We start from the raw sequence: 13,083 nt of genomic DNA, 5'->3' as shown, positions 1-13,083 counted from the left end.
CCACCGTTATTGCTTACAGATGTCCAAGCGGAACGGACAGAGTAAACTTCAAGCCACAATCGTTCACGGTTTTTCTCCGGTCTCATCAATGGTTCATGTGACGACTGCAACTGCGATGGCGGCGCTGCTCAGCATGTCAGCGTGGTGAGATGCCTGTGCTAACTGCTAGGGCGCTGTTTCTGCAATACCAAACATTCCTGTTGCTATCCGCGCTTCAGCCTTATGGCGAAACTGGCCAATTTTTAATGTGTTCGCATTAGGAGTGTCAAAGTGGAGAAAAGTGTGTATGTATATATATATATCCATTCTGTAACTATAATAATCCATTAGTTACCTGCCCCACGCATTTCATAGCCTGGCCAGGTCCATATCTTTTCCTTTTTTTGCTCCTAATGTCAGATAGAGTATTGGTTATCCCCTGTTGCTCTCTGATCCACACCGCTGTCTTGACTGTTAGCGTTACGCGTGATGTTCCATCGCTTCTTGCATGGTCCTTAATTGCCAGAATGTGACAGAATTGGTGCCAAGAGAAGGGCAGCACAGTCAAGGACGACAGAAGATTAGGTGGGGTGGTGAAATTAGGAAATTTGCAGGCGGAAGTTGGAATCATCAAACGCAACACAGGGATAACTGGAGCTCGCTAGGAGAGGCCTTTGTCCTGCGGTGGACGTAAAAATAGGCCGATGATGATGGTGTATATATGTATATACAAGGTGTTACACGTAAATTTAGCCAAACCTTAAATATGTGCAAATGTCACGTAGCGGAACAGAACCAAGTTAATCTTGTTTTCCGTCGCTTGGAGATACTCAAATTATATTTTTTTAATTCCGCCTAATTACATAATGCTAATTAATTAAGCAATTTCTTGGATATTATAATTAGATGAAAAGTGTCAATGAGACAAATTGTAGAGCAACAAGAAAAACTCCCGATACAGTTTTCTGTTGCTCAGTACGAGCTACATAAAAGTGTTTTGCGAGGGTGAAAAAAGCCAGCGAATACATGCAAAGTGCCTCGAGCAGCCGGTCGCGCGGCAATTTTTCGTGTATTCGCGAGCTACATCCATGCCCGGAAAAATACTTTTATGTAGCATGTTGCGATAGCCAGCAACTTATATCTTGAGATGCACGATACATTCTTTCATGTATCGTAAATGCAGATGCTGATACACGTCTTTCCAGACGTATCATGGTACAGATACAAGATACCCAAAGAGTATCAGAGAGTATCAAAGATAAGGTACATGTATCTTCGATATTGCCCACGAGTGCCTACACATAACCGTAAACTTTGCCTCACGTGGTGCTACCCAAATACAAGGTTCCGGAGGAGCTGTCTTGCCCGGCATTAATTTTACATATTTTGATGACTTTCCTAGGATTTCAAAGAGAAAGATACAATATATCACTTGTCGGAAGAATGTGACCTTTACTAAGACCTTGACTGCTTTCTTTTAATTTTAAACGGAAATTGTGAAAGCTAACTTAAGGCGTATAATATAACTGCATAAATATTCACCAAAACGAGACATCACTAGGCGGCGTGTGCTATTTCAACTACAGTGAGCCACATCATTCGATTATGCATTTTCTCAACGCAAACGAATACATTATGAATAGGATTATTGTACCATAAATTGCTGCAGTAAAGTAACATATTCACGTCAGCTTTCACTAATCTGTTAAAGCGTTTCGCTTTAGACGATTTAACACATCTTACATTAATGCGTTATCTGTTCTTGAACAGTACTTATAGAGCTAAAGAAAAGAATTGGCGCTTGAATTGTTGACGTTGTGATTTTTCTGAAATCCTTTTCTTTGTCTTAATCCGATGGCTGCAGTCATAAGTATGCTACATAGAGTCAGCAGATGTTGGCATTCTATTTTAAATGCAACGATAACTATGCAAATCTTTCCAAGTATTGTCCCATTCAGTCACGTGTGCCCTTAACACGTGTTCTTTTTTTTACCAGACAAGTTGTAGTAGGGCTAGAGAGAGATGTACATAATTTTTATTGGCAGAAAGGTGGAGAGGTCGGCCTTAGTGAAGTGCCTCTAACCTGCTACTCCACGCTGGGTAAGGGGTGCGGGTAAACGACAGAGATATAGTGTGAAGGGGAACGAGGGTAGTAGTAGAGTGAATATGATGATGATGATGAGGGCTCCAACGAATATCGGCTTCTGTGCAACGTGCACGTGCACACTTCACAACACAGCACAGTCATCTACACGGGCAGAGTAAAAGCAATGTCTTAAAACAGCAGTTGAATTCTTACCTGGACCAGCGCCTGCGGTTCCGCTTCCTGCAAATCCGGTTCGACTTTCTGCAAATCCGGTTCCACTTTCTTCAAATCTGGTTCCGCTTTCTGCAAATCCGGGTACGCTCCATCACTCCTAAAAACAGGTTCACCGTCCTCAATGTCTCCGGCAGAGTTTGTGAGCACCGGCGTCGTCGGCATCGAACCCGTGTCCTTGACAATGACGCTCTCGGCTCTAGGCACACTCGACGAAACCCGCGTGGAGGGAACGCAGCCCATCGTCCCAGAAGAAGTTGTCAGCTTCTGCACGGACGCTTCTCAGCACCACTCGTCGTGCAAACGATCACCGACAGTCGCACCTTGAGACGAAGTCGAGAGTTCATGTGGCGTCTTCAATGCCAAACAGCCACCTTCAAATTTGCTTCGACGCAGCAGGGGTCATCTTGAGGCTCTCAACTGCCAACGAAGAAGACACCCGCATCGGTGTCTTTCGAAAAATGGTGATGGTGTAAAGTAAAAGTGTAATAGCACGTTCCTTCTGAAACCCAGCACTTTCTTGATGAATCAACCCCCCAGCGGCCGTATACAGGTAAATCACACGCTCTAAACTGTTTTTGTGCGCCTCAAAAAACGCCGATCCTAGCATCTACCGACAATTTGAACTCAAGGAAGGAAAATCTTCTGCGTTCCTACTGCGCTTTGTAGATTCGTTAACGCTGACAGGATTAAGGCCTCGTACAGCTTATCTCTGAACTTCTCTCACGCCAAACAGTGAGCTGAGTTGTGACAATTAATCGGCTTGCTTTGTCAAGGGTGAAAGAAGGTTCATAGTGGTACCTGTTGGTGGACGATTCTCCGACCACTCAGTTACGAACTCGGAAACGTCGACAGCTATCAACGGGAAAATAAACGCGGCTACATCTCTCCCAACTGAGGTGGTCAACCCTCTACATAAAGCAATCTCCCCGATATCTCACTTCGCTGCAAAGCACCACTCGCGAGCGTTCATCGCAGCTACGACTAAAATATATGGGAGCTACCCTCTGGGATCGCGCATACGATGATCGAACCACCAATCATATCGGGAGCACCCGTAGGACTCAGCGCTAAGCCTTTCAACAGTCGGCTCTCAAGGTTGTGGCTCCGGCGCTTTCAAGACAGCACTACGCCTTCAGTTTCTACATCTCGCAGCTTGCAATAAGACCGACGCGGCATCTACGCGTTGCCCAACATCGTTTCGCCATCCGCCCTAACCTAATGGACAGTCCCAGAGACTACACCGAGCTTTCCAGACTCCAGCGTGTCCCCCTGCGCGTTCGTTCAAACCAAAGCCACTTTCCCCCTGCGGTCAGTTCGGGAAGCCATTGCGGCGTTCGTCTACGGGGAAATGAAGGGAGTGCGGGGACGTCCGCCGCACGCGGCGACATCGATTCTCCGGGGAACGCCATGTGTGCGAACGGCCCCGAATCGGAGGAGAAGGAGGAGGCCCGGTTCGTCGATTGCAAAGTTTTGTTGTTCCCCGGTACATCATCGTTTTCCATGGAAACTGTTATGCCTCGCGCTAAGAGGAACTGGCGCGTCGGTGGCGATGGACGAGCTGACTGCACGAGTATAGAGTGCGCGCCGGGCGGTCAATACGGTTTTCCGTTTTTTTGCTTAGTTTCGTTTTCGCCGAAGAAGCGGGAAGGAGCGTCACGCGCTGAGGGGGCTGGCCCGCGCGCGCCCGATTGATCGGAAACCTGTTCGCTCGCGAAGAGGCCAGTGGCTTGGCGAGACGACGGACCCCGGGGGTCCGGACACCTCCTCTCTCGGTGACCCGGTCGTCTGTAGAGGCGAGGCGCGTGCGAAGGGCAATTTGTTTCTGCGTTTTGTTTGCGCGCTCGCTTGCTTCCTTCCTTCCTCGCACGCTCGTTTTCTTGTGCATTTGTATTTAATGTTCGCTTTCAGTGACGTAACGGGTGCGCACGCGGTGCACGACTGGGAAAAACAAACGCGTTCCGAGTGAAACAGAGGCCACGCTAACACTTGGGGGGCGGCGCTAGTTCTCTCGCGTCTGACCAAAGACCTGAGGATATTGCTCTCCACTCGGATGTACTTCACGAACCAAACGGTGAGACGCCAATAACAGACACTCTTGTAGCAACAGGCGTCACTCACCCGTTACTTCAAATTGTTCGAAAGATCATGCATACCGCCGTGAAAATAAACTGTTTTTTTTTTTGTTAGGGATACTCGAAGGTGCCGACAACATTCGACAGTTCGCCGCGCATCTGAAGTTCGATCTTCTCGTGTGCAATAGTTCTAGACATGCTTACCGTGCCTTGTTCTGATAAAACTGGAAGCAAGGAGCAACAAGGCTTCACGTGCTTGGTGACCGTGCACAGCTCTAAGTTATGGGGTTTTACGTGCCAAAACGACATAGCGTTCGCCACCAGCGTTTGCCGGTAAGCATTGTGGTTGTTGCATAAGCACGCAGTTGCCGGAAAGCACGAGAAGCAGTCAGGGATCTTTGAAAGCTATCGCGTTCCACTCTTAATGACGAAGCTTTTCGAAGAAATTTCGATCGGCTGGATAGTTGCCTACCCCCAAGTTGACGTCTCACGCGCTGTCCGCAGTTGAAGGATGCTCCACAGCCAACAGTGCAAGAGCTAACCTTTACACATACACAAACAGTTAGAGAAAGAAATGCACGAGAAGACGGCCACCACAGTAGTATATTCCGTAAAGCGCAGCACACGTGAAGATGGACATGTGAGTTTGGCTTCCAGCTGCGACAAGGTGTCCTTTCGTGGACTTGCATTTCCCTTTTCCCTAATTATTATTTCTTCTCGTAAATTAAACATATATACTATTCCCATATGCTTTTCTGGCTTCATCGTCCATACGGTTGTAAGGTTTTAGCTTATCACGTCGTCTGCCCCTTTCGTGCCTTTTGGTTTTCACGTTTTCTTTTTTTTTCATTTTGACATGTATTGGTTTGACATTGTTTACTTCCGTAATGCTGTTTTGGCGTAACATGTTCTCTTTTAAATGTGTTCCGGCCTATTGCTCTGCGATATTGTTCTTGGTCTTTCTTCTTTTCTTTCTTTATCTTTTCTCCTGAACCGAGCCATTGCTTATGTTCTGGTGTAACGGGAAAGCTTAAATCTACGTACTCTCTTGCGCAAACGTTACACAGACCAGGGATTCCTCGATAAAGCCGATTATCTGCTCCGCGTATAGATGCAGCTTCAAACTTTAGTACTGCCGTCCAAACTTGGTGTAGCGAAATTATTTCACTCGAAAATTTCGGTTTGTGTGTCTGATTTACGAAGACATTCAGTTGTTTTTCTGCAAACCGGTGCACCGCGTATATTTGCTCACGGTCACTTTGCGTGATCCTCGTGTTTATTTTTATTTTTCTCTTCCTTTCCCTCCTCCCCCCATCACACCTAAACCCCCCCCCCCCCCCCCATATATAGAACGAAGTGCACCAACGGTGCACTGGCAAAATGGGCGAGTACCCAGGTAAGCTGCATTACAGGGTCTTTTTACTCTCCCTCCTAATGTGGTACGAAACATGAGAAACAAACTTTTATTTCTAGCAGTAAAACAGCGCTAAACAATAGGACGAGGAGAGGGACACAGACACCACCGCCAACTAACAACCAATTGTCTTTATTCTTTCAGTCAGCATATACATACTCCGCCGCTAACTCAAAGCACAGAATCAACAGAATTCAGCATGCGCAGGGGAGAAAAAAATGTTTTACTGCTCGTGATCATGACCCAACCAGCCCAAATGCGTACTCTTTCATTTCTATTTTATTCTAGCGACAGTTGGTTATTGAGGGCCGTGAACGACGAAGACGCCGTAAATAGCACGGGCGTGCGGTTGAAACCTCCCTTGTCCCTGGCGTCGTTCTTGCCCTTGACAGGCGTGATGGTGACGAAGGTACGAATGCGGTCGTTGTAGTCGAAAGTGAGATCGGGGTCCTGTGGTCCCCACATGGGATCAGTGCCCAGGGCCTTGCTGAAGTCCTGCGCAAGACGGGATGGACAGTGGAGAGCGTCGTCATTATCCCGATGACCTGCTGATATTGTATAATTACGACCAGTAGTTGCGGGGGGGGGGGGGGAGGAGGGGAGGTCCTGCGTATGGCGCATATTTTTTTTCGCCGTCCCAATGCATGCATACCTCGCCTACTTCGCCGCGTGTCATTAAGCATTGGAATGATCTTCGATACGGCGCCACCGAAATTGAGATCCTGTAAGCTTCAGATAGGTCGACGCAATATTTTGGTAGTGTCTTGGCTAAAGGCCACCGCGTGATTTTTTTATATTTATGGTTTACGTAACCTTACTAGCGTTGAAGAAAAAGTTACTAGCGTTGAAAAAAATGTATTGCATTCTATAGTAGATATTGTACTTAACCATTTCACGCTCTTGTTTACATTTGTAACACCCGCCGTGGTAGCTTCGTGGCATTGCGCTGGCTTGATCAAGGTCGCGGCTTCGAACCCGACCGTGGCGGCCACATTTCCGTGCCGGTGATGCAAAAAAACGCTCGTGCAATTGAACTTAGCACAAAGTAAAAAAACAAACGCCCGGGTAGACAAAATTGGTCAGGAGTCCCTTCCTATACCATGCCTCACAGTGACATCGTGGTTCTGGAACGTAAAAATTCAGACTAAAGTTTATATATATATATATATATTCTTTCGCCCCTTCTTTGCTGTTACCTGAACACTTCCTCGTGCAATGCTCCTTGTGGTATCTGTGTGGTGTGTCACTAAAGGAACAAGGAAAAAAAAGAAAGAAACGGTCAACCAAGTGTCGAGGCTAAGGATCGAAAGCAAGTTCGTCTCAAGGGAGGCCCGTACGAACGGTGGCGTGTCGCATTGACGCCAGAATCGCTGCCGTCGCGTGCGGGCTCTGCCTCGACTCACCGGCCGAACGCAGAACGCCGGAAACCAAGATTCCGGCTCGTTTCGCACGAAGAGAGACGCGCCAGATGCAAAGAGCTGTCGCGTGTAGCAATGAAATCGCGATGCACTAAACAATGCGACACGACACACGGTGGCATTCACGTAAGCCTGGCTTTCGTACTTGCTTCCTCTCTGCCTCTGAGAAGCATTCATTCATTCATTCATGGCACATTTAGGTCATCTTTTCAATGAATGCCTTGAATGATGAATGAATGGAGTGATGCACCGCTTCGGCAGGTAGCTGATTCCAGTATTTCCCTGTTTGAACGAAGAAAGAGGTAAGATGGAGGGAGTAAACAGCCTTTGAATGGCTATGACGGGATGAAAAGTGCGATGCGCAGTCGTGATGTCGGTCTGGTGAAGCAGCGAGGGATAAAGCTTGTAAAAGAGACACGGTCTTGCTGTTTTGCGGCGGTGCTCGAGGGTTGGAAGGTTCGGAGATGACTCAGGTATAGTGACGCTAGTTTGGTAAGAGTATTAGCGGTATGTAGCAGAGTCATAGCAGCATCCCTCTCATCCCCCATCACATGATTCGAAGCATATATCGCCGCAGGCAGGGGGTCGGGGGGTGCAGTATCCTCGCTGCGGACAGACGAAGAGAACGCTTTCGTGACGTCACAACCCCGTGCGTACTTACCATGTCGACCCGCAGCCAGTGCCTGAGGGCCATCACCGGAACGGGCAGCAGGCTGACCCCGCTGGACAGCCACATGAACACGGCCACCCACGGGGGGTACTCGTAGTCGCCGATGGTCAGTGACGCTGATCCGGCTCCTTCGCTCACGTACACAGCGGCGCACACCTGCGTGAGGGCGCCAGAGTTATCGCTCCCGGTTTGTTTCCTTCTCTCCCATTTATGCTTGACATCATCACCATCATCATCATCATCATCATCATCAGCCTGGTTACGCCCACTGCAGGGCAAAGGCCTCTCCCATACTTCTCCAACAACCCCGGTCATGTACTAATTGTGGCCATGTCGTCCCTACAAACTTCTTAATCTCATCCGCCCACCTAACTTTCTGCCGCCCCCTGCTACGCTTCCCTTCCCTTGGAATCCAGTCCGCAACCCTTAATGACCATCGGTTATCTTCCCTCCACATTACATGTTCTGCCCATGCCCATTTCTTTTTCTTGATTTCAACTAAGATGTCATTAACTCGCGTTCGTTCCCTCAGCGAATATGCTCTCTTCTTATCCCCTTAACGTTACACGTTATGCTTGACAATGACGTTTATTTGTATCAGTACATCAGTACGCGACGCGAGGGGCATGCAGAGAAAGCTGCCACATGGACAGCTTGACGAAGCCCCAGGCTCCCGCATTGGCGTTTGCGCGCCGTTAGCAAACACAAAGGCAGTGCATCATTGTTTACAAATGCCGTTTTCACAAAATTGACCATCGCGAACCATGCGAAGCAAATGAAGAAAAGAAAAATGTGCTCTAAACAACAGGGCCATAGTAAAAATCATCTCCAACCAATAAGGACAAAAAAAGCATTGGTAGGCATTACGGTATCGAAACTGTTCGAAACACGAGGGCGAGAAAGATATAATCAAAACACGAGCCGTAACAATAACATTTCTCCTACAAACTAAACAAAAGAAAAAACCAAGAATATAATGTATACAATGGGACTCGTTAGTTTCAATTAGGAAAAATTTGCGAAAGCCAGGGAAACACTCCAGTGCAGGCAGAAATGTGTGCTTTTACCCGCAGCCTTGCTTAACACGTCACGTGACGGCGTAATACGCCCGAGGAAGCTTTCTCTTAGAAGCTCCTGTTCAAATACTTGGGAACGGAAAGTTCTTTTTCTCCCTTGACAACTGCAACACCGATGTTGAAGAAATTTGTTGCACTTATTCGTAAAAGTTAGATCTACAAACTGTAGGAAACGTATTTCTTATTCAGGCCGTCGACTTGTTTTTTTGCCGAAAGAATTTCTGAACATCCCAAAATAACAAAAAGAAAGAAACGACAGAGAATAGTTGGTTCACAGGGAGACACTGAACGGATGCGAGTAGTACCTGCATTCGTTCAGTGTCTCCCTGTTAACCGACTGCTTCCTCTCACATCATTATTGCCCTAGAAACTAACTTCACGTTGTTAGTTCGCGGCTCACTCTTATGCGTTACTTTCACTACATTGGGAAAGTGCGTTTCCGCCTCGGCCACAAACCTACTCTTATATCAGAATTCGAGACGATTTTATTTATTGCTTCAAAACCTTTATTTATTTAGGTTATTTTCGTTTTCTCATTTCTTTCAGCGGCTTATTGTGGGATTACAAGCGCTCGAAAACTTTATATGCACGTTCTCAAGGTGTTCTGAAAAAAAAAATCTCGACCATTCCTTGAGTTTACATTTAGCAAAAATATGATGGGGAGTGCATACTATGGGTGATGTTCCGGCAAAACTTAATGTGTGTACCATAATTAGAGGCTACAAAACGCTGAGCCCTCATTTACTGCCTGTTTAGAGATGTTACAATGTTTCTCTTCTGACGCGCAAAAATCGAAAAGTCGCAGCAATATTATGCCGGGTTTCTTTTTCTTTAAGGAGATCTTTTTTTAAAATCGCTTGTGGAACACAGCCCACATGCGTTTACTGAGGTGATTACTCGCCGTGGTAACCGCGCGCTTGTGCACACGCGACCGAACACCGAAACAAGGAAACAGGAGCGTCTTGTCGAAAGTTTCTCTCCGGGCTAAGAATTACATAGTTCGTGCACTTATTATCATCAAAAAAGCTGCATTGCGATGTAAGTAACTACGACTTTCTCAAACAAAGAAATCAATATGCGCGACCATACGAAGAAACAATCAGTGAAACCAGAGAATACCCAAGGGAAAGTTGATTGCAACGTTTAAGTGAAATGTAGAACTAATAAGGTAACGGTAGACGAAAGTGTACGAAATAAGCTTGCCGTAGGCAGGAGCAGAATTCGTATCTTCCTCATTGGGCTGGCGGTGCTTTTCTAACGTGACGCCTTACCCGCGGCTTTATTCCCAGTGGCTACTGCGTTGTGCTACTTATTAGTTCCAGGTCGAGGGGTTCGATCCCCTCCACAACGGCCTCGTTTTGATGAGGGAGAAACGCAACACCAAAAACTCACATGTGCTTAGATCTAGGCGCACATTAAAAGACACCACGCGGTAACAATTACTCTGAGCGAACACACCCTCCCCCCACTATGGCGTGCCTCTCGGTCAGATCATTGTTTTGTCATGTAAAACGCTAAAGTTTATTTACCAACCCATGTCGACTCAAATAGAGTTAGCACCATGCCCATCTGATTAAGTCAGCAACCGCTAAGCGTGTTCTCGGCATGATGGTTATAGCACGTAAGACGGCATACCTTGCTTAACTACGCTTGTCGGCTCAGCTGCAGGGAACATCGGCTTCATTTCATTAGGTGAGGGAGCGATATGCATAGAAAAAACTTACCAGCAGGACGGCGGGAGCGGAGAAAGCCCAGCAGTAAACCCAGTAGATGCCGACCGGGTCCTTAAGCATGTACTCCAAATCGAAGCATAGCCTGAGCACGCCTGTGGAATTGCCAGACAAAAGAAAAGTAGCAGATTTTTTTTTTTCAGGACCAACTGACAGAGAAAGAAAAGTTGCTTCGTGTTAGTGCTGATGTAGACGGTGATTCTCCTGCTGTGGAAAAATAGGGAATGGTTACATCTTAACCTCTCATCCAAGCTCAACCCACCAACCAACCAATCATTTTTTTTCACCTTAAAGTTACATGATTACATATCTTTATACAGGCGAACCTAAGAACAACTTCGTGGCAAAAAACAAGGCTTCGTTTTTTATAGCATAGGACTGTAAAAAAACTCCGAGACAAATAAAAGAAATATACACGCGTTCAAGTGATCCTGTTGAACGTTAGTAAGTGGAGCACTATATAAAGCTTGCACAAAAAAAACATTCAGTAAAATGGAGTTATTTGTTCGAGCTCGGAAAGTGAATAATGGGCAAGCTGCATGGTTAAACAAATTATACGATGAGTATGAGGTCACGTTATGCTCAAAAGCATTCTAAAATGTTGAAGCTGTCGCTAATTAGTGTATGCATTAAGAATGACGCAGCGCAAGACACTAATTATATATTTACGAAGCACTTAATCTGGCTACCAAAATCACGTGAGTGAACATGTACACTTGAGCCATTTTCGAAACTTGCAACTTGATAACTAATACCAGTGAACCCTTTGGCAAAATCACACCTTTGAGTGGCCTAGAAGCATACAAATTTGTATTCATTGCTGTGCCCGCGGAACAAGTTGTGGCAGGACGTTTATATGTTCTATATGTGAGCAGGCTGTGTAATGGCGGGAGCTGGGATGCACAGCCGTACGATAACAATCTGGCGCGTGCAGAAGTTGATGTACTTGCCGTAAAACCATACGAGGCTGATGACTTGCAATAGGGAGACGATGAAGAAGAGATTGCGAGCGATTCCTTGCTCAAAAACGTTCTGAATGTAAAGTCCTCCCTGGTGGAAGAAAAATAAAGGAATGCGTGCAGTATTATCAACACATAAAGGTAACCTAACCAAATTGCAATTCAAGCACCAATTACTACTTCAGATATATAAGTAGGTGCCTCGACTGACATTTGAGCAATTAATATCTCCCTAACGCGTCACATGAGTCGCCAATTTTCGTAATGACACGCGCAGACTTCGTGAAGTCATACAACAGAAGTCATTGAATGCTAACGTGGTGTTTCGTTTAAGAATGGACGGTACCGTATCAAGCATGGTCCGCCCTACAACAGAGCCCCCAGTCATAAAGTGACGTGAACGGCAAATACCATCGCTTTGATTTTGTCTTCGAGTGAGTAAACGTTTTTTTTTTTTTTTGTCCTCTCACATCACCTGTGGAAAGCATTGTTCCACCTTCTTGGTTATATCTGGAAAAGGCGTAAATCACTCGCAAAGGAAATTGCAGCGGCTGGGTAGCTGAGTTTAAGACTCTTGGTTGATTATTTTTTATTTCCTTTTGTAGCCCAGCGGATGACCTCTAAACAGTAAGTTGAACGTTCGTCGATCGTGTCCCACGGACCTCGCTTTGCTATTTCTTCAGGTGCGCGAAGTACACGATCGCACTCGCTTCCGAATAATTAATGTGAACACACACAAAACGGCGTGCATGTCTTAGTACGCGTTCAGCTGCTTGGGCAAGTAGGTATATATTGACTTCAGATGCGTGCCGCATGCTAAACAAGGGCATAAAAAAAGACACACAATAAGAAATCGCAGGGACAGGAACACGCCTATACTCTGTTTCATTCAAAGCGTGCAGTGCTGTGGAGACTAGCAAAAATTTTTGCGGTAGCTGCATTCCCATCAAGAAATAGTTCGATGGTTTCAGCAGCAAATATATGGAATCGTTCTTCATTCGGGTTGCATTATGAATGAACAAAACTTTTATACCTTGAAGGTGAAGAAACTTTGCTTTACCGCTTTTAAAATAAGTTTGTTTTATATTGTTGTGCTTTCCGTTGTTTTCCTTCTCGGGTTTTTATTTCTATTCTCCTTTTTTTTATTATTCATAACCATTGCGGCAGCCACACGCGCAGGCTCGGGCGAACGTGTGCCACCATGGGACTCGAGCACGAAACGCGCGAAGTGATACATTTTGATCGCCACACTTCTTGCGTAGGTTATTACCCATCGTTAAACGGTAGGTGTGCCTACGTCTACGCTACACGGTGCTAAGCCTGTCCCTTTCTCTCTCTTTCTCTCTCTCTCTCCCTATCTCTCTCTATCTCTTTTTGTGCTTGTTTATCGTGCGCTTGGCGCATGATGACATGGCGCAACGATAGTGACAAAGTCAAAGGCACGC

At 46.2% G+C, this 13,083-nt stretch overlaps 1 protein-coding gene across 3 annotated transcripts in view; it reads right to left on the bottom strand.

Annotated features, from left to right (window-relative positions):
• Positions 1 to 5,989: 5,989 nt before the first annotated feature.
• The window catches only part of LOC139060909 (sodium-dependent noradrenaline transporter-like), a 42,397-nt gene continuing 35,303 nt past the window's right edge, over positions 5,990 to 13,083 (bottom strand). For all 3 annotated transcript variants that reach the window (XM_070540215.1, XM_070540213.1, XM_070540214.1), the window contains 4 exons: positions 11,630 to 11,729; positions 10,674 to 10,774; positions 7,865 to 8,029; positions 5,990 to 6,280 (listed from right to left, as the gene is read on the bottom strand). In XM_070540215.1, coding sequence (XP_070396316.1) covers positions 6,065 to 6,280; positions 7,865 to 8,029; positions 10,674 to 10,774; positions 11,630 to 11,729 — 582 coding nt within the window. In that variant the 3' untranslated portion in view covers positions 5,990 to 6,064. The remainder of the gene's footprint in view (positions 6,281 to 7,864; positions 8,030 to 10,673; positions 10,775 to 11,629; positions 11,730 to 13,083) is intronic.

Source organism: Dermacentor albipictus, chromosome 6, assembly GCF_038994185.2.
Source record: "Dermacentor albipictus isolate Rhodes 1998 colony chromosome 6, USDA_Dalb.pri_finalv2, whole genome shotgun sequence".
NCBI lineage: Eukaryota > Metazoa > Arthropoda > Arachnida > Ixodida > Ixodidae > Dermacentor > Dermacentor albipictus.
Note: the sequence above shows the minus strand (reverse complement) of the source record. Positions and strands in the feature narration are given on the sequence as shown.